The 22274-nt window shown below is 43.2% G+C and overlaps 1 protein-coding gene across 1 annotated transcript; it reads right to left on the bottom strand.

Moving 5' to 3' along the window:
* Positions 1 to 1506: 1506 nt before the first annotated feature.
* SDCBP (syndecan binding protein) lies at positions 1507 to 17386 on the bottom strand. Its single transcript, XM_049820798.1, has 9 exons — positions 17259 to 17386; positions 13075 to 13140; positions 9902 to 9980; positions 7295 to 7404; positions 6828 to 6986; positions 5188 to 5363; positions 3767 to 3938; positions 3111 to 3202; positions 1507 to 2233 (listed from the first exon to the last, which is right to left on the bottom strand). The coding sequence occupies exons 2-9, from the start codon at positions 13123 to 13125 to the stop codon at positions 2179 to 2181; spliced, it is 894 nt and encodes a 297-aa protein (XP_049676755.1). The 5' UTR covers positions 13126 to 13140; positions 17259 to 17386; the 3' UTR covers positions 1507 to 2178.
* Between the last annotated feature and the right edge of the window lie 4888 nt (positions 17387 to 22274).

Here is a 22274-nt window from a genome sequence, read left to right as displayed (position 1 = left end):
ATGTGAGGAATTTGAGATAAGGATAGTAACTGAGAGAGGTAACGGGCAAAACATGGACTGAACGCAGCTAGAGAGTTAAGAGCTGCTTGATGAGTGGGGAATCTTTATTGTTGTAATTGTGGTGAAGGGATGAGGGGTGGATTGTGTGTGTAAATTGTCCACTTTTGTCAGTTTTGTGATGATATTATTTTGATTTTGGTGTGGGGAATTATTTTTGTGATGTGAGTGAAGACTTTGTGTGATGAATGTGGATTTTAATGATAGTTCTTAAAAATGTGATGCACAGAGGCGAGGGGTGGAATGTATTGGTTTTGTTTGGCAAGGTTTTGGTAGCGGGGGGGGGTTACAGGGGTGGCTTCTGTAAGAAACTGCTGGAAGCTTCCCTTGTGTTCAAGAGAGAGCGAGCCCATATTAGCCGGCTCTGAGACGGACCCGCCGCCGGCCAAGGCCGAGCCAATCAGTGATAGTGGTAACGCCTCTGTGATAACATTTTTAAGAAGGAAAAAATTGGGACGGAGAGAAACTGCCGCCGGAGTGAGGAGTGAGAACATGTAAGAGAAACAAGCCTGCGGACACCAAGGTCAGTGAAGAAGGAGGGGGAGGAGATGCTCCAGGCGCCGGAGCGAAGATTCCCCTGCAGCCCGTGGTGAAGACCCTGGTGAGGCAGGCTGTCCCCCTGCAGTCCAGGGAGGTCCACGGTGGAGCAGATCTCCACCTGTAGCCCGTGGAGGACCCCACGCCGGAGCAGGTGGGTTCCCGAAGGAGGCTGTGACCCCGTGGGAACCCCGCGCTGGAGCAAGCTCCTGGCAGGACCTGCGGATCTGTGGAGAGAGGAGCCCACGGAGCAGGCTTTCTGGCAGGACTTGTGACCCCGTGGGGGACCCGCGCTGGAGCAGTGTGCTCCTGAAGGACTGCACACCGTGGAATGGACCCATGCTGGAGCAGTTCGTGAAGAACTGCAGCCCGTGGGAATGGCCCACGTTGGAGGAGTTCGTGGAGGACTGTCTCCCGTGGGTGGGACCCCACGCTGGAGCAGGGGAAGAGTGTGATCAGCCCTCGTCCTGAGGAGGTGAAGCGGCAGAAAATAACGTGTGATGACCATAAACCCCATCCCTGTCCCCCTGTGCCGCTGGGGGGGCTTGGTGGTGAAATCCGGGAGGGTAGTTGTGCCCGGGAAGAACGGAGGGGTGGTGGGAAGGTGTTCTGAGATTTCGTTTTACTTCTCATTACCTTGCTCTGGTTGATTTGTAATAAATTGAGTATGTTTTGCAAATTGAGTCTGTTTTGCCCGTGACGGTAATAGTGAATGATCTCTCCTGTCCTTATCTCGACCCGCAAGCCTTTTGTTATATTTTCTCTCCCCTGTCCAGCTGAGGATGGGGGAGTGATAGAATGGCTTTGGTGGGCACCTGGTGTTCAGCCAGGGTCAACCCATCACAGCTTGAAACCAACCTCAACAACACAAGAGTGTCTTAACTTATCATAAGTAAGTGTGCACACAGTATCTAAAGTTTCAGTCATTTATTTGTTTATTTCTGAATCCTTAAGAACATGGTTAAGGCGAGAGATAAGCATATTAGTTACAATTTGTATAACAAGTAATAAAAAGATTTGAGTATCTGTACACTACTTTTATTTAATACGCTTACTTACTGAATGATGCCTTTAGCTATATTCAGCTTAGCTGGCGTTTTTGTGTAAACAGTATTTACTAGAACAAAAAATTAACTAGTACTAGCCATACTTCTAATATGCTACTTCAAATCTACTCTTGCAAACAGAAAGCAGTAAAAATACTCATTTGTGTTAGACATACAAAGCACAGCATTGTCCTAGGTAACAACACGTAACTTTGCAAGTGATATCTGGTTCCTTTAGTTGCAATGGCTTATAGTAGTAGTAAACTAAATAAAAGACCTATGAAAAGAAGTCATAACACAATTGGAATTTCACATTTGTCAAGCATATAAGGCTACAAGTTTTACAGTTTGTGAATTAAAGAGATATGTTGAACTGTAACATTCCCAGCCATTATAGATGCAAGTGCTTGATGCAGCATATCTTCTCTTAGCCTCCAGAAAGGCTCATGTGCAGAAGAAAGAAATCACTGAGTATAATAGCCCAAGTTTAGTGGAATCATCATTATATATAATGTACACACACATACATGATGCAAGTTTAGACTTCAGGAACAGAGTGATCCATCAGGCTTTTCATAATGCTAGTTGCCATCCTAAAGGAAAGGAAAAGGCATTCAGTTTTGTAAAGTAATTGTGGAAGACCACTAAAGCTTCTGATCACTGTATCTTTGTCATTGCTAGTCTTTTAATACAATTTAAAAGTTGGCCTTTTACTCCACTGTTTTTGACAACTATGTTGCTACAGAAAGCTGCATCAAACTGCACACACAGAAGAGAAGCCCATGATACTCAATGGTTTTATTAGTAACTGAGCTGTGTTATCAACATCTTTTAGGCTGCAGACGTGAGTTCAAGCAAAGTAGTATCACAAGTGTGAGGGAAGGAGGGCAGGGGGAAAGGTGGCTGTTACACCAAACACCTGTTCTGTAGAAAGAGCATACCAAGTGGAGAAAAAAACCACTCAGTTATACCTGAAACATGATTAATTTCTAGCAACTTCATAAACATATTTTTGCAGGAGAGATTTAGCTGTAGAAAGCCACTGCTGCCAAAGGATTAGCAAAAAAAAACTGTATCCTGCCAAAAATCATATTTACATCACCAGAATTAGTTGCACTAGAAACAACATTTTAGTTACAAGGTAACAAATACTTGTGTTATCCATGTACTTGAAAGTTCTCGGAAAAATCAAGTTCAGACAATTCACATTTAGAAAAGGGTTTTTCAAGAGAAGGAAAAGCAAAGGAACATCACTAACGTATGAATAGTTTAAAAACAGAACCAAAACACACTGGTTTGACTAAAACATCAGATTAAACAAATTTTCAGACTCCCCACACGCCCTTTCCAGCCTTCATGTTAAGATTGTAATTAGGTCTTATTATTGAGTACATTTTATTTAACCTACAAAAACCAGTCACTGTCAACTTGATTATAATGAACACCATGGCTGCTTTGCTTATTACCTACCTCTTTATTATATACTCATAAATGCTGGAAGGCATGACGGTAATGGTCACTACATTTCCAGCTGTTGCCAAGATGTCTGCAATCTGGGGGTCCTGTTATTAAACAAGAAGTTACACAAGCAACATTACTCAAGCTGACTAATAAAGCAGCAGCTCAAGAGCTTTTTCTAGACACATTTCACACAGCTTAAGAGACCCACAACTCCTTGCTTGGAGCATTTTATCTTCAGGGCAAATCACTGAACCTGCAATACCACTTCATAGATGTTTGGTTATCAGTATCTTGCACGAACTGACTAGAGAAGGGATACAGACATTATATACAGAATTCCTGCTAGAATTTGACACAAGCTGGCAGGAGGAAGCTTATTCTTTGTTTTGCCAGCAAAGTTAAACTCCAGATTAAAAACTGAGGGTCAGCCTAGCCAGGTAGAGGCAGAGAGGAAGAGAATGAGTTGCCTTACCTATAGATACAAAACCACCAAGAAGCCTTAAAACATACATGTCTCTCCAGTCAAGTTAAGTTACCTCTCATGACTTACTTCCTTATTTTATGAACATTAAACAATATATTAAAATCCTTTTCCCTCTCCAAAACACTATACACACACAAAAAGCTCATAGCTATCCACACCCACCCCATACTACTTATTTTACCTTCAATCCAATTACATTCTGGCCATTAATTTCACAGATGTTGTGCTCTGTAAGAAGTCCATTTCTCGCAGCAGAACTGTCTTTCACTATTGAGGTTATTTTTCCATTCTTGAATATGAAACCAACATGCCCTGTGCTGTCCTTGTGCATAGTAATAATTCGTTCAAAAGGCCTATAAGATATTTAAAATGCAAAACCGTGTTTTCAGTCTACTAAACCACAGAAAGAGCCACACGCTATATCAGCATCTTTGACTTACAAAAAGTAATTCTACTCTAAAAGACTCGTACATCAACTAAAATGAAAAGTAGTTGGGTTTAACTTCATTTTGTTAATATTTTTATATTAATATATACTTGTTTATAAACCTTACATGTTTTCCCTGTTCTACAGACATTTCACCATCTGGATTAATAATAATAAAAAAATCCCATACAACATCCACCCCCCCATCCCCCCCAACCACCAACGAAACACAAATATCCATTAAAAATTATTTTTTCTATACAAACGTTACAAGATAGATAAAATAGCACAGACAGTTTTAACAACTGTAGGTAGACCACAGGACTCTGGAGTACAAGGCTTCCCCAACAACATTTCTACTGCTTTACAGAAAATAAGCCTTCAAATTGTGTCTTAAAAAGCTAGTAAATCCAGGAAGGTGGTGGGGAGTTGGGCACTGAAGTAGTAGACAGAGCTGGGAATCTACTACTACATGATAGAAGCAGCTGCCCTGATAGAAGTAGCATGCCCTCCACTGGGTCAAACTTGGTTCTTAAACAAGAATGAACATTGAAAAAAGCTCTGAGACAGGTACCTAGTCATATCATGTATTATCCATCTCCTTGTAGCCTATAGACCTTATGTTGAACCTGAGCTATTATTACTCCATTCAACTACCTACAAGCTCATTATTTAATACAATTAAAAATCTGTATTGGTTCATCAAGAATATTTTTAGCAAAACTGGCATTAATTCGTATGTAAGCAACAGAGTTCACAAGAAAACTTACCACGCTAAATAAAAATGCAAATGTATTCATTGATACAGCAAATATTTTGGTACCATCTTTTATTGCTTTTTCAAGCAGTACAAGCAAAAGTCATGTCTGAAAAAAAAGCACAGAACTCTTGAATTCAGAGTTTAAATTTGACTTGTGCTATCACTCACTAGTTTACCTTGAAAAATGTTATGCCTCATCACGCCCAGGCAAGTGTGCACTGGAGGTTCACAAGTCAACAACTGTGTTGACTGTTCCCCACAAAAAAGAACATTTCTGACGATCTTTACTATTGAAGTACACATTCACGGACAGATTTTGTTGTGCCTGCAGTCCTGTTCAAGCAAGGGGAGACCCAAACCCCACAGAATTACTCCAAGATGGATAATGACAATCTGTATCTGCAATTGGCTTTACCTGTCCCGAATGATCATTGAAATCCTTTCTCCAGAAGCCTGTTTCAGAACTTTATGCGCTTTATCAGAACTCCATCCTGCACAGTTTTCACCATTGATCTGCAGAACTTGGTCCCCAAACCGCAGACCAGCAAGGGATGCTGGAGAGTTTGCCTGAACTAACTGGACAAATATACCCTACAAAAGAGAAAATAGGGGAAAGAAAAAAGAGAAAAAAAAAAAGAAAGCTCTTCCTTAAAGATGAAGAACAGTGACAGAACACATAACCCTTTGAAGTTTCCCACTCTATGTAACACCAACCACATGGGCAGGACTTGCTAATTATCTCTCCTTAAGAGACATTTTTGAAATTTCGGTCTGTTTCTAGATGTCTTTACCAGACTGACAGATAATTAATGCTAGAATAAAGTTAGGAAATGGGCAAATCTGTTTCGTCTACATCTTTAGACATTAAAAAAAATGACATGAGCATAACATTAAAGCCTTAACTCAAAGGGGTAAATACTATTCTGTTTTAACAAGAAATATGAACAACTGGATCAAGACAGGCTAGTGGTAAATTTGCATATCTCCTTGTGCATTTAACTAATAATTCCTTTGCCTGACATCAGAGTCTATATATAGCTGGAGACATAGATGAGCAATGCTAGGAACTCTATGGCAGATTTTTCCTTCTTTCACAACCCCATTAGATTCCAACTTTTTATCAATTATGACTTGCTAGCACCTCAGGTAAAAAAACAAGGTGTTAAAAAACTATTTCTAGTCAAAGTACCTCCCAAAACCAAGTAAAGCATATCAATGTAAACTGTAGATAATACCTTGGGGGGGGGGGGGGGGGGGTGGAGGGGATGGTAAAAAAAAAAACACAAACAAAAAAAACCACAAACCAAAAAAACATGCTACTCTAAGAAAACCCCAGCATTTCCTGGGTTAGGAGAACTACAAAAAGCACTTTAACCCTATATGAAACCTTGAGTACAAATTTTTTTAAAACATTCAGATTAAATGGCCAAAGAAAAAGAAAAAAAGAAAAAAGAATGTTTTTCATACTGAGAATGAAAAGATACTGAAACAGAGACGCTCCAAAGCAGGTTTAAGGATCTTCTTGCAGCTATGTTCATGTTAAGGGAAACTCGAAAAAAGCCCATTCCAAAATTACTCTTTACATATAGGTAAGATGATACCCTCACTATCCTTACTTTTCTCACTGGCAACACACTGCAAGAATCTATAAAAGAGGAGCTACTTCTAAGCCATGAGCAGTTCTCTGCATTCTGCTGAACTTAAGTACTGCTCAGTGTATCCACAAAGATAGAGAGAGGCAAGAAGTCTTGAACTGCTAACAAGTATCATAGCAGCCATGCAAGGACAATTCATGCTCTCAAGTGAAAAAAAAAAAAATTACAAGTATTTTTCAGGTGTTATAAAACACATGGAAGTAAATTGCTGCTGTAAATTTAGATCCTAGTCCAGACAGCTGGAAATCTACTTACTGATCTAATGAAGGATTTTAAAATTCTGATAATGGGCTAAGTAAGCATTATACAGAAGACAATTTTGTGACCATACACTAATTTCATTACTAATTTAATCCAGCAGTTAATATCTCTATAGGCAAAAGCAAGCTTCTCTACTTACATTGTCAACAGACTTAAGGCGAAGTCCAATTTTGCCATCTTGATCTTTACATAAAATTGCTTCGCGGATGCCTTGCTTAATTTCTGCTCTGCGAATTCCAATATCATTTCCAGTCACTGGAGCTACCATGTAATTAGCAGACGGTCGCGTGACCAGTTGCTGATTAAAACAAAATAGCCAGACAACTTAGTTTCAACCTTTTAAAATAGATATAGCGTCAATTTATATGAAGTGATATTTTAAAAAAAACAACATGCAAATTAAGTTACACCACCAGCTCTTCCCTGCCCCACCCCCAACACTGGAAATATACTGCTCAGTTTAAGACCAGATTAAAATATGCACTGTTACTTAAAACAATTAATTTATCAGTCAGGGATGGTACTTAGACAAATAGTAGTCTACTCTCTAGAATGCTAGATAGTCTTTACACTTTTCTTTCTAAAACATGCTTGACTGGTACCTACACCCTGTGGCTGAGTAGCTGCTGCCACTGGTAAGTTTCTCTGCACCTCTTCATCATTTAGGCTCAGGCCCATATACTGAGAAAGTTCTGGATACAATCTGGGGTATAAGCCTATAGGAGAAAAACAAAACAAAACAAACCCATCAATACAATTGTTGGTTTAACAGAACAAGCCATTACTGCTTTCACATGTACAATTACTTCAACAAATCTTGTGCTATTGTAACGTATTTAATTTGAAAATTACGACAGAAGACCCACTTCAATAAGGACTGTTATTCTAGCCCACCAGACAAGAAGTACTTCTGAGATGAAGAGCTTAAAGAACTTTTAGTTTCGTTACTCCATTCATCCTTTACAGCACAAACAACATCAGACACATGGTGGTAAGGTCCAAAACTAACATTTTGCTGCAGTCCATGAAGACATGCCCTTGCTCCAAAGCTTTTGGGCAATTATCAGGGAACTAGTCTCCCACCCCCAAACCAGGTATGCTAGAGAACACAAGGACATTCCAGATCCCAGGCATGATAAAGTTTCTGCAGAAGACAGCCTCCTGGCTGTAAGGTCCACAGTGCAGTCTGCTTCAAGTGTCTTCATAAGAAAGTAGCTGTCATTTTCTCATAGCTTCAAAACGAAGTGGTTTTAGACACACTTCTCAAGAAGACAAAGCAAACACAGCCCTTAAAATATCCAGCAGGAGATTCCTCTACACCCAAGAGGAGCGGGCTGCAAGGAGTGGGAGGAAAGGAAGTTAAACTGACAGACTTGTCAGACCTTGAGTCAAACCACTCTGGAAATAAGCTTGATATTGCTCTTGACATTCCACAGATAACTAACTGGTGCCATTTAACAAGTGGCAGTTACAAGAACTCTTAAGAGGCCACCCGCCCTTCTCACCAAATTGGTGGGGACAGAAAAAGCTGCTTGGAAAGCAATGTGGTGCAAGGGACAGCCTTGGAAGCAAGAAGGCTCCCCTGTTTACAAAGCTTAGGTTTCCAGTGTTCTTTTATGGGTATATGTATAAAACCAGCTACTACAAGAATCCACATTTGACCAGAAATGGAAAGTAACTTTTCTGGGAAGGAAAAAAGGTCAGTGCAAGATGAACTCCAGTATAAAGGGGACTTTTTTCCTCCTTAATACTTTCAGGGGTCATGTTTGCATGCTGCTTCACAAGAGCTGTCTGATCTTATTTCCAGATTGATCTATCAGCTTGTAGTTTCACCAATATTGATTAATAAGCTTTCAATGAATGTTTCTTCTATTTTTGCTTGCATTTTCAAGCCCCTAGGATTATACTAAACTAACACTGCACAAGACTTCTGCAGCTACTCGATTTTTCTCTTTTGTTCTTCATCGAAGACCACAACACAGGATGCATCCTGCTGGCTGTTATTAGATTCTCATTCAAAACAGAGACCTCCAAACAGCAGAACACATCCAAAAGCTCTTGATGTTGTATATTCTCCTGCCTCTGCCAGGACTGAGGGATTCACAGCGGGTTTGGCACATCCTATAGATGGTGTAGGCCTCCCTTTTTTAGGATATATTGAGTGATCAATCGCTCTTCAGCCACACACAGCTCCTGAGCAATTCACACAAAAGCTGATGTCGAAATTATGTCATTCAGCCAGCAGACACAAAAACTGCAAAAGAATTCAAACTCTGGACAGCAAAAAGAATGCTGCCAAGAAGGGACTGCTGAAGCAAACTCAAATCTGGTCTAGTGAGGGTAGGCCAGGTACGTACCTATTCCAGAAAGGATCTATGAGGGGCAGCTCTCTGGTGAGCTATACGAACTCCTGCCTTAAAGTCATCTTAGACAGACCAGCACCAAGAGGAGAGCTGGAGACAAGTTACATCCACCAAGCTTTACTATCTGATCCACCAGCATTCCTGACAGCTGTTCCAGCACTGCTGCTGGTCATACTGGTGAGAGGCTTCAGGCCTTTTAGAACAAGAATAACTTACTAACCCAGAGCTCTGATCTCAAACATACCTTTGTGCATGTACATGTGCATGGGAGAAGAGGAGAAGAAATGGGTACAAGTCATTCAGCTTTAGGTCTGATGGATTTCCCACCAGACATTTGATCCCAAAATCTACTGGAAGCTTTATGTTGATAGCATGACAAGATTAAGTTCCACCTTCCCAGACACTTCTCTGTTGACAGGGATTCGTGTTTGTCTTTTCCTAAGCAAGCTCATATGGAGAGGAAAGACACTTAAGACTCATGCTGCCCTCTAAAGCTTACAAATATACATGTGATAAATAAGGACAACTAAGTGTTTGAGGTAAGAGTTAAAAAGAGCTCAAATGGTACCAACAGCAGATCTTGTTATGTTAGGCTCACTTGGAAAAAGTTTCAAAAAGTTAAGAGAAGGGTTAGTGTTTGCCACAACTTCCTTTTATAAGCAAACATTGTTTTTTTGACTCTAGCACCTAGCACCTTATCGAGGTGGGTGTTGGCATTTCAAAAAAGGCGTGGTCTTGCCCTTTGTACATAGGGTTACATATTTATAGGTATTTTTGACTGTACTGTTAACTTTAGGATTTCGTAACTGCTTTCCACAACATGAGGCTACTATACAGTACATAAGCTTACCTCCATCATGAGGAATAGGAGCAGAAGCTTCAGACAAGATTGCTGGATTAGCTGGATTTGAAGAAAAGGCAGTCTGAGCCTAAAAGCAAAGAAACTCACGTATGTTATCTTTTACAAGGAAAAAAATAATCTATAAAATCTTTACTACGCAGGCAGAAGACTAAATATTTTCTTTTTTCTTGTACATGCTAGTTCCGATTAATTTTGAAGTACTGAAGTCAAACTTTTTCTTTGAAATAAATAACTTCAATACAAGATGCTGTAGTAGTATCAAACTACATCGGTAGATCAATTTGTATCTTCCTCAAAGCCAAGGCTACAGCTATAATGCAGAAAGGCTTTATTGTCAACCTGTTCTGGTTTTGTCATCAAGCAACTTAAAGAGCCTTAAAACACACAGTAAACTTAGCTGACAAAGCTTTGTAAATTTAAGTTTTAAGGTATGACCTTTGGCAGAGTGTTTTGTAATTACTTTTTCAGCTGGACAGCAGCAGTTTTACCTCTTCACCAATTACAGACGTTATTCATGAGTTCTACCGTAGTGCCTTACAAGTCGCAAGTCCCACATGATCCAATGCTACTAGTTTAATACCTTCTGAAAGAAATGAACCTTCTAAGATTTTTCTACAGAACTTGCCACTACAGCTAACACACTAAGCTTAATTTCTGTATTGCTTACCGAGTCACAAACATAAGAGGCCATATTAAAGTAAGCCAGTTTCGTTCCTTCTCAATACCTCAGCTACTACTTTTTTGGCCTTAGAGGCCTGTTAAGTGTGATGGAAATAGCTATCCCAATAGCTTTCCTGAGGTTGAACATCAAAGGGGGGGGTGGGGGGGGGAATTACTAAATGCATAGTGAAACATTATGCCAAACAGGACACATAAATCATGTAACACAACATGACGGTCAAATTACTTAATGTTTTTAAGGAAATCATGCTTAAAAATAGAAGACTTCATAGTCCTGTACTCTCCAGGAAGTTGTTTTTAGAAAAAAAGTTTCAGAGCAAGAATGACTCATTCTTTATCAATATCAGATGTATTAAGAAGAATAGCCTCCAACCCAAATGCTGGACAAAAAGAATAGGTTAGAATATTTAATGTAACAAGTCCATTTGTTTTAACCAGCAGTCATTTTAATCTCACTCATTTGTTATGGACACAGACTTTGTTTTCCAGTACGCTGCCCCCTTTTCTCCTGAGAGTGCTGTCAGACGTATTTAAAAAGACAGCATTTTTATAATGCAGTTTTTGGGAGAGGCAAATAATTTAGCCTTTGCTACCAAAAATATCAGTGAAAATGGAATAGCTTACTCTTGAAATAATTGTATTTAGCAACAACAGTATTTACTTCCCCTCTCTCACAACTATACTCAGTAGACAGCCCATTACCCCCCTAGTTCCTACTACAGTCAGTAGGAGTGAGATGCTGTCACGTAACTGCTGAATGGCAATCTTTGCCATTGACAATGGCAACAAGAACACTGAAACCTCTCCACTAAGGATCTATAACTGAATGCTATTGGCTCTATCTCCGCTCTCTCCCACCCCCACATGAATTTTCTCATAGGCTGTCCTGCTTGACATCCCACTCATCAAGTGGTAGAACTTGGTGAAATCTTAATTTAAACTTCAAGTGGACAGTCATCTTTAAGCATGACAGCAAGCATCCGTCCCACATGAACTGATTTCTGGAAAACTGACCTTTGAGATTACAGTGTTACCAAGGATTACACTATCTTAACAGAACAATTTGTTATGGTCCCTACAGAAACCTCTGTAGGGTTTACTCTTATTTGTCTGTGAAACACAACAGACTACAGGCATAGTCACACGAACAAGGCACTTCTGCCCAAGTTCATAATCCCTGCTGAGTACGTGGGCAAGATCATGTACAAGAAAAGTCCCTACTCTATAAAATGACAGAACACGTATCTATGGTTCAAGGTTTAGAGGACTGGGCATATAGATACCCTACTTCCATTTCCTCACCGCTTCATTATGTGGTCACAAAAGTTAAGCAGTAGAAAGACCACATTTAGTATTTTTAATTGCAATATATAAACTCTAGCAGTTGGTTGTTAAAAGGCCGAAGGAGCACATTCTTGCCTGCAGGCTAGGGTTTTGGTTTTGTTTGGGTTTTTTTCCCCCAGCATTATCTGACTGTAGATAAAGGACTTTGGTAAGATAAGATGAATGGGGCGGGGTGGGTGGACACAACAAGAAGAAATCCCAACACAGTGCCCACAACTGTCAAGAGCTCCACCCCATACATACAAACACAGGTGAGACTGAGGCACTCCACTTTGGGACAGCACAGGAGAGTTAATAAGCTGTTTGCTTGATTGCTTCCCAATGAGAAGGACAAGGACAGAAGCAGCAGCCACCTTAAAATGCAGTATAACTCACTGCTGTTGTTTAAACTGGGAGGGAATCCAGTTTAAGTTTAGGAAAGAAAAATGGAAGCTAGGTAAAATGCTGAAGAACGCAAGGAAACTCCTCATAAAATACACTCATGAAATTTCTCATGGAGTTTTATCCATTAAAGTGTTTTTCATTATTTCGTTTCACAGATTTTTTTTTTCATCCTCATCCTGTCTCATAATAAAGACACAAATATTCTTACACATAAAGGGATTTACACAAATGTGATAATCTTGTAAGTACTGAGAGAACTGGTCACGACCACGAAACAGCCAGAGGACCAGTCTGTGATTCCAGATGATAAGAGAGTCAGTGCTCTTTTTTGTGCCCAGCTGGCCACGAGAGCTTTCTGCCCCAGGATTGAACACCAAGAATGAGACACAAAACGTTTATTAGTTCAGTCAATACCTATTCATCATGTCAGAGCTGAAGTATGAGAACAGATTGACTATGTTTGCCTACTTAAGATCAAGTATCTATATTTCAAAAAACCGAAACATATCAACACATTAAAGACAAATGACTATAAATGAATACATGAAAAATAATAAACATACCCAACAGTGGTAAAGTAAGCATTAATCATATTATAACAAGCTACAAAGTAAGCAGTTTGTCTTTCCCCTTTCAGAGTATGATGGTATAACACCAACTCACACCTGCAATAAAAGTCTCCCCGCCTCTAGATTAAAAATCATCACATCCATTATTATCATCAAAACTCATCTGATTAAATCCCACCATACCTGAATAACTTTGTCCACCTTCAGATCTTCCAGGGAAGGATAGAGAGACATTTTGATTCAGTCTCACTGGGTAGAGGGAAGACCAAGGAAAAAAAAGGGGAAAGCAAACAAACAACAGGGTTAGTTGTCAGAGGTACTTACTTAAAATTACAACTTAAAAATTAAAAAAAGAAAAAGAAAGCAGACAAAGTGTTAAATAAGTGATCTGTGACCTGCAAGTCAGTTGATCTGTGACCTGCAAGTCTTAGCACTACAGATACCTGGAACTGCAAACAAATTCCATTAAGACTACCCATTTAATCTATTATCGATAATAGCCTTTATGTAATAGGCTTTATTTAATATACTTAGCATTGTCAAAGTTCAGGTCTCAATGATGAGAAAGCCAATACAGAGAAAACCGTTTCACATGAAGTACTGCAAAGACAGACCTTAGGCCAGGATGCAATGATGATGAGGGTTAAGGAGAAAAATCTAATCACCCTCCTCCTACTCCTCCTCCCAACTGGGACAGTATTTTATATAAAACCGCAGAAGCTTTCACTCTGTTATCCAAAGTATCTGAACACTTTTGTCAGTTCTGATATTCCAGTAAGAAGCTGCTAAAGAGAACTGGCTTCCCATGTCCATTTGCAACACATTAATTGCAGCAAGATTCAGCCAGTGGCAAGTTTCAACACACAGAGAGGCTTCAAGCTGGTTCTCATGTGACGTTAGGAGAGCCCTATGACAACTTATCAGGAAGTAATACAACAAAAGAAAACCAAGGCAAAAAACCAAGCAAAACCAAAAAACCCACTTCACATGATCCTCTAAGGCACCACACTGACATCCAGCTCTGCTAGAGCCAGACACCTGAGGCTTCAGGAAACACCATTTTCCCAGAGCTCCTTCACTCACATTCTCACTGAGGTCAGCTGAAATTTTCAAAACCATAATAAAACATTTCAGATCAATGTATGGGAATGTTTTAATGAGGGGGGGGGGGGGGGGGGGGGAGAGGGACAGAAATAGAAGACAACAAAATGCAATATAATTTTGCAAGTTACAGAAGGCACTGAGAAGACACTGCAGCTCTGTTAAAAGCTTTGGGGATTCATTTTTTCATCCCAAGAACAGAGGTCCTTATTTATGTGCAATTTAGCAAAAATTCCAGACTAAAAGTGACCACTGCACAAATCCTTGAGCTACTGCTTCTCTAAGTGCAGTTATTAAGTTGATTTAAAATAAAAGAACACCACACACACTGATGCCTAATGTGATGCTGCAGCAACACAATAGACATCTCTTCATATTACGCTAAGCTCATCGACAGCTTTTCTACTTGTTCAGCAGAGTGCCCAACAGCTCCAGTAGCATATCAAACTACAATTAAAACTAAAAAAACATGCCCTAAATGTGACAGAGATCTAATTTGTGAACGCGTGGCCAATTATGTTGTAATAATTAATTGCCACTGACATTTTGACTAATTGTTGCAACTAAACCAAATATCGTTGAAGTCTGGAAGCTTTATAAATTAAACATAGGCATTTAAAACCAGTTTAAAGTTCTGTTTTAATGCAGCATTCACCTGAAACAATAGAGTGCTTTTGCTCACCCAAAATGGGTAAGAGCAAACGCAAGCCCAAGCCCGGCAAACCCGTCGCTCAGGTCTAAGTGGTGCTCGGATGCTGCGTTCTGCTGCTAACACCAGTCAAGTCACACACAGCATCAGACTCGCCATCTACGTCTACGCTACAGCTGCCCTAGTACATTCAGGTGCCGGTCCAACCACTGGCACACATTCAAAGTCAGCACACCACCGGCAGCGCGCAGGCGGGAAAAGAGGACGGACCAAGGACGGTGCATTCCCAAAGGAGTCACCCTGTTTCAGGGTGATAAGGGGCACAGGAGGAGCATTTTGTGGATGGCAAGCTCTGACATCCACACAGCAGCAGAGCACAGCACAGGGTCTGCTGGGTCCCTCGTCCCAGTGACCGACTTCCATGCCACAAACCCCAGCCAGCGTGTTTACACCTCAGCCACCTTTAGTTCTCCTCTACAGACCAGTCTCACTCTGCACACGATTAACAGTGACATTTGTCAGACGGGCAACCTCAACTTTCCTCCAGTTTACAAAAAGGAGTATGGTGCTTTCTGTAGAAAAGTATTAGCAAATCTAAACATATATTAGTTCTCAGATCACATAAGATGACACTCCAGAAGCTTATCCTGCCACTTTACAATCCCCCCTGGCCACCTCCCCTCACCAGCCAAGGGCTCACAAACCCAGGTGTTTGTCACCACTGCCAAGGAGCTGCCTGGCTACCTCCCTTGTCATAATCCCACCAGTTACCATTTTTGGTTTTCCAACTAAATAGCCAGAATAACTGTCACCACTGTAATTGCGTTCAGTGAGCTTTTATGAGCTTTGCATACAGCATTTTCAATTTCTGCACAGGCAGTTGTAGCAAATAATCCTCATTAGGTAAAGCAAGATCTGCAAAAATACTGTATTAGTTTAAAATATGATCTTTTAATAACAATTGCCACTGTCGGGGACCACCAGTAATTGCAGGAAGAACTTGTCCGCAAGTTCCGTGCAACATTATTCACAGTATAAACAAGAGTTTCAGCAGGCACTGTAACGGCTTTAGGCACTGGGGAGCGGCTACCATAAAACGTGAGTCACTATAACCTCCTTTTCTCTCTTAAAAATCTACACTGACACCAGAATCATTTTTCTTGATCATTTCCATATTCCTGCATTCCCACATCTTGTGGGGAACACAAGTGTTTAGGAAAACAAAAGTGAAAACCAAAGGAAGAGCGTGGGGCTGGAGGGACAGCCATAACTCAGCCAGTGACCCACAAAACCCAGCAGTGAAGACCTCTCCCCATTTCTTAGTATCCTTGGCTGGGAAGTCTGACCGCCAGCACCCGTCAGCAGATCCTGTCTGGCAAAGGGAAGTACCGAGCCACTGGCTGGAGACCCGTGGAAAGGCAGCACTCGTGACTCCTTGGGGCTGCCAGCAGGAAGTCTTGCGGGTGGGAGCGATCCCGAACAGCCCTCGGTGGCACGGTTGGGAGGAGATGGGCTTCCCAATGCACTATCCTGATTGGAAAGCGTGGAGCTGAAGGCAGCGCGGGAAGCAGCTGAACCCCAGCTCTGGCCCGCCTGTAACGACTGCTGTCTCTGAAAGCCCCAGCAGCCAATACTGGGGGAGGGGGGAAAAAACAAACCAAAACAAAAAACACCACCCACAAGTGTTTTCTGCCTGTGGCCCGTGGAGAGATTACAGCTGGCCACAAAGCTAGCACCTATACTGAAACACCGGTTTCCACTTCCAGAAGTTAGAAGCTTATGAACACAAAAATTCATCTTTAAAGCAGATCCGGAACAAAACCTCCTGGAGGTCAGGCTGAGACATCAGGAACCGAGCAACCATTTCGCAAGACGCGTTCTCTGCTAATAACTCCGTGTTTCCCTTCTGATACATATCTAATTAGCCTCTGAGCAACTGCTCTCATTATGCATTTAGCTCTGAAATGTGCCGCCTCCATTTCAGACCCGAAGCAGGGTCTCTTGCCCAAAAGGGCAGGTCGCATCCACCCTACCCCTGCAGCAGTATTTAGCCCATCTAAAAGGAAGTTATTACGAACGTCCGAGTCTCCTTACAGGAACCGGCCGAGAAGTGCGGTCCTTAGGCAATGACCCCGGAGCCTGAACGGGAGGTCAGAGGACACCCCCAAGCCCAAGACCTCGGGAGGATGTGGACACAGACAGACGCACGGGCGCTTTTTTTACTCGCTGTTTTCTCGGGCCGCGGACGGAGGAGCCCCTCGGGGCCCCTCGCCCGGCAGCGGCCGCCCTCCCCCCCCCCCCCCCCCGACACACACTCCCCTGGCCGGCACCGACGAACTGTCGCCCCACAGGAGCGCGACAAGGCTCCCCGGAGGGAGCGGGGACGAACACTGCCCTCGCTAAGCCGCACAGCGAAGCCGGCTCGGCACCGGCCTCCCCGCCACACCTCCTCCCCGCTCCGCCATGCCCGGCCGCCGCGCTCGCAGCACCCCCTACCCCCCCCCCCGCCCCCCACTCCCTCCCCTCACGCCGCCGAGGACGGGCCACCGCCCCGGGCCCGCGCACAACAGGCCGCAGGGGAGGGTGCCCCGCCAGCCGGCCCCGGGCCCTCCTTCACCTCTGGCCCAGGCGGCGGTTGCCGTTCGTCGGGGCCCTCAGCGCGGAGAGGGGAAGCGGCGGCAGCGGCGGCGGCTCCCGTAAGTCCCGGCAACGCCGCTGTGAGGGGAGCGGGGGCGGAACTGGCCCAGCCCCGCGCATGCTCCGCCGGCGGCGGCGGCGGCAGGGGGAGTGGGCCGGGCCCGGCCCGGTCAGGCCCGGCGGGCGGGGAAGGGAGCGCCGGGGCCGGGGCCGGGGCCGGGGGCTGTGGTGCGGAGGTGGCCCGGCTCCGTTAGAAACGGCCCCGCTCCCCACCACGGCCGGCAACGCTCCCCTCTGGTCGCTTGTTTTACTTATCCGATGGCTCACCACTGGCATTCTGCGGTTTTGTACTGCCTTTGCGTCGTTCCTTTGCCAATATTGGCTCACAGCTGTCATCTTCACGAAGAAAAAAAGTGTTGTTTTCTATTCATTTTCCAACCGTTTTTCCTCCAGTAAAGCACGTTCTGCTAACTGCCTTCTATCGGCTTTGGTTTGCCTGTTTGCCGGCCAGGCGTTGGTGAGTCGTGACACGCCAGAGCCGGGGTGACCGGGGTGACCACCATGTTGCCTGGCCCGTGGTCCAGCGCCCACCTGGGCCTTCTCCCACCCGTGCCCGTCTGTAGCAGAGCACGTCTCCTGGAGAAGCTCCCCTGGAGAAACCGTGTATACCACCGACAGGGAAAAATGCTGCAACAAGCTCGGAAAGAGGCTTTCATACTCAATTGCGGTAGTTACTCCACATTTGCCTTGCTTACAGTGCGAACTTCTCTAGCATCGATTTTCAGTCTTTAAAATCCTTCTGTGCTAGACTGCCTGTTGTCAAATCTTGTTCATCAGATGGATCGTTAAATGTGCTGACCGCCCTAAAGCTTCCCTTCAGCTCAAAAACCAGAGTGCTCAGTAAGAGAATTTGACAGCTTGCCAGCACGGAGGAAGGAGGTCTGCTCCCACCTCCAGCCTCTTTCTCCTGTCCTCAGCCAGTCCCAGGAGTTGTCAGGCTCTTCTGTGGGACAGCTTAACTCACTGCTCCAGCAGAAATCAAATCCACCAAAAAACATGAATGTTTTTCTGCTGGGTTAGTGAGCCAAACCAGCAACGAAAGGATCTCGCAAGCACCAGCGCCATCCGGAGCAAGGGAAGGGAGGGTGTGGCTGGAAACAGGAGGAAGGAGAAACAGGAATGAGAGGGAAGGGTGATTCCCTTCCTTCTGGCACTAACAGGCTGTTTCATCACGTGAACTGCCTGCGCAATTATAACCTTAGTTAAGCTAAACAGAGATTTTGTTGCAATGTATATTTTCCAGTCCTAGGTTTCTTGATCCTCTCCAGTTGCCAGCATCTTTGGTGAGCACCACAGGGGTGCGTAGGATTGGGGTAGCAGCCACAGCAGTGCGGAATGCAGAGAAACAGCCTGTCTCCGGCTGTTCAGAAGGCTCCCGTTTCTATATCCAACAATCAGCCAGGCATGGCATCTTCCTGTGTGCCAGCGCCTGCACCATTGGCTACCGAGTCATGCAACTACAGATCATTAAATACATATGAAGTGCAACTTTGGGCTTAGGGTATGAATTCACAAAAATCCTGTGTTAGGTGCCTTCTGGGCCAGGAGGCAGGAAGAGAATCCAGCTCAGGTTTAATAATGACAGATAATTACTGCTTTTGAAGTGCTAAATCTTCTGTGTAGCCAAAAGTGATTTTTAACATAAGTACAGTGAAAGGTTTGAAACTTTATATGCTCAGACCAAGCGTGAAACATCATCCTGCAGTGAGCTCAGTGCAGTGAAGCCCTGGACCTGCGCTGGGGAATCAAGAGCATGGTAGTGTCCATACAGCATGAGAATTGCAGGTGTGTGATTGACAGTTGTCCAGGTGGTGCAATTCTGCTGCGTGCTGGTGCTGACAACTGAAGGGCAATGGGTATTTTTGGTTTGATGTTGAATGCCCCTCTCATTGCGAAGACCTTTCCTTTCTCCAGAAAGCTAGGTTGTTATTTGCTATTTCCTACCTTACTTTATCTCTTGTCATGGTCTTTCGAGACAGCCTGCTGTCGAGGTAGCAGCCTTTGTCAGTGGATGTCAGACCTGCACTGTCAATGCACACTTCTGATTTTACCCACAAGACTGTAATGGACGTTCATTTTCTTTATGATGATGTCCTAGCCCAAACACTTGGCTCCATATAGTCTATTACTTGCTGGGCATACAGTGTGTGTGCTATTACCGATATGCAATCTAAGAACAAGCAAAGTCCAGGTTACAGGCAGTAGCTTTGGCACCATGTCCAGTTTGGGGATATCCACCTTGGTAACAAAAGTGAATCTTATCATCCTCATCTCCAAATGTATCATGAAACACAATTTCAATAAAGATTTTGAAGAACAGTATGAGGCTGCTGCTTCTTTCTTAAGAACAGGTTTTGGCCAGGGAAAGATTAAACTTGTTGTACTGAAAATCTTTCCCCAAATTATTGTTCATTTAAATATAGGAACAAAAAATAGTAAAACAGAAAGATAAATGCTGGAAAATGGCTATGTCTAATCTGTGCAACCAGCGCAGTTTGGCATGTCTCAGGGTCCTCATCCTTCAAACACACAGACCAAAGGCAATTCCTGCTACTGTTTTAGTCTTGTTTCTTTCCCGTGAAAACCAAAGCTTGGAAGGGGTTGGCACACATCTCAGTCGCTCTGTGACGTGAACTGAGGTCCTGGGACAAGGGAGATACTTTTGTGCCCCAGACTTTGGAGGGGGGCAGCAGGAGGGCCTGGCCCTGTCTTTCTAAGAACTCCACCGAGATTGGGGAGGTCTAGGGAGTCAGAGGTGAATTGCCCAAACAAATGGCTCTTGATTAGTTCCTGAGGTATTTGCAAAAAAGATTATCTATTGTTTGAGGGAGGTGGAACAGACGGCCAAGTTATCAGATTTTGCTTGTTGAAATTAGAATACCCATGGGCAATAGTGTGGTAATTTCCCATTGTCAATATGCTGTTTGTATTGGTTTTACTAGTCTTGTGCCAACTTTCAAAGAATAATAGAAACCACCTACTGATTGGTATCAGTCTCAGCTGTTGCAAAATTCTTAATAAAATAATACATGGTTGTTACCCAAACCCTCACATTTCTCCTTTGAAGCCGGAAACAAGTTATGCTTTTGTTTGTTAGGAAACTCTCCACCCATTCAACAATGAGACATTATCAATGGTCACTTAAAACATGTACAAACTGTGCAAGATAGCACCCTGTCAGCACTGGGAACAGAATAATTGTATTAAAGTGGTTCTGTACCTGCGGTAGTTATGAGGGAGTTAACGGATCCTGCTTTAAGCCAGGTGCAAGGAGTGTCCTGAGGTATTGTTTGTATTTCTAGAACAAACCTGCCCCAAACCAGCTTAAGTAACTGCTCTGCATTGCGCTGAGCTGTACCGATATACCTCTAGACTTTGTAAACAAGAATTTTTGGACTTTGCATATAAAAACAAGAATGTCAGCTTAAAAGCCTGTTATACAGAAGAAATTACATTACAGGAGCTTTACTCCAGTAAGGTACTTAACATTAGAAACCACTGGAATTAAAATTGCCTGGGCCACTTTGTTTCTGACTCCCTGTTCATATATTTTTGATGCTGTCTTTTAAGGGCAATGTAACATACTACTTTCATTCTCCCCTCTTCAGCCCACTGGGTGGATGGTGCTCAGTGAGTGTATAATTTTCCACTGTTCAGTTGGCAGTTTCATGCCTGATTTCCTGTCTGCTATCCCAACTCCACTCTGAAGATGGAAACTAATGTTGTCACCATCTTTTCTAAGTAACACTCTAGTGTCCGAGTGCTGAGCAAACAATCACTCATTTATTTTCTGTCATGATTCTCAGGATACAGACAGGGAATTGAGGCACTTAAGTTGAATGTGCCCTTAATGCATTATTCTGAGCTGTTATGTCTCATGTTTGTGAGAATACAGAAGATTTTTTGTTAAATCACCACCTTGCTGACTTCACTTACAGTTGCGTGCGCCCAACACTTCTACAAATTAGACTCTAGGGCCTCAGTGGGGCAACTGGAAAATGAGGAAAACACAGGAACCGCTGGTGGAGAGCCTGGCGAGAGGACTTGTTTGTTGCCACAGGAGAGCTCTGCGGCAGAGGTGGGAACAGCATCCAACTCCGCAGCCTGCCGGCCCAGGGTGTGAGCAGCAAGATGTTCCTCTCTCCTCCTCATTCATTAGACACCTTCCAACCTTTAGAACAGAGAAGAAGAGGCCCTGCAGACAACAGGCGCCTTCATGCACAACCCTGAGTCAGTCCTAGGAGAGAGGAGACAGGAAGGAGAGCTGGGGGAGGGCTGGATTTGAGCTCCACACCAGCAGGTGGGAAGGGTGACTGGGCTCTTCCTGTGCCTAATCCACAAGTGGGACTTTGCTGGAAAAGGCTTAAATAGACTGAAGAGCTTTTTCCTACCTCTGATGTACATGTTTCAATGTTTAAAAATCTGTATTCTTTGTTTTCACGTTGTGAAGACTAGAAACAGTAGTTAGGTGTAGTAGAAATAAGGCATATATTTCACAGTAACAGTAATTTTTACTGTTTAACTGCTTCCTGAGGGATTCGATGTTTTTTTCCTTTCTCCCAGTGTCTCTAAATCAACATTTTATACATTCATGTAGATACAGTCTGGTTCAGGCCAAGGTTATGGGCTCCAATTTAAATGAAATTCTGTGGTCTAGACAAAGCATGAAGCCAGACTAGAGGACTACAGACAGATCCCTCTGCCCTCAAAATATGTAAATAAAATAGCCTGGTCAAGCATACCTCTGTGTTCTGCCTTTCCTGGGTCACAGTGATACACTGGAGTCAGCTGAAAGTTAAAATGCAGCAGGAATTTAGATGGGCTCGAGTGCCACTGCCTGAGAAGCACCACAGAGATCATTAGGCCAACAGCACGCTCGAGGAGGACACTCCAGCCACCTCTCCTTCGCACTTTGCGAACACAGGGCACAAGTGCT

Source organism: Accipiter gentilis, chromosome 2 (assembly GCF_929443795.1).
Source record: "Accipiter gentilis chromosome 2, bAccGen1.1, whole genome shotgun sequence".
Lineage (NCBI taxonomy): Eukaryota > Metazoa > Chordata > Aves > Accipitriformes > Accipitridae > Astur > Astur gentilis.
This window is presented reverse-complemented; position numbering and strand designations above follow the sequence as displayed.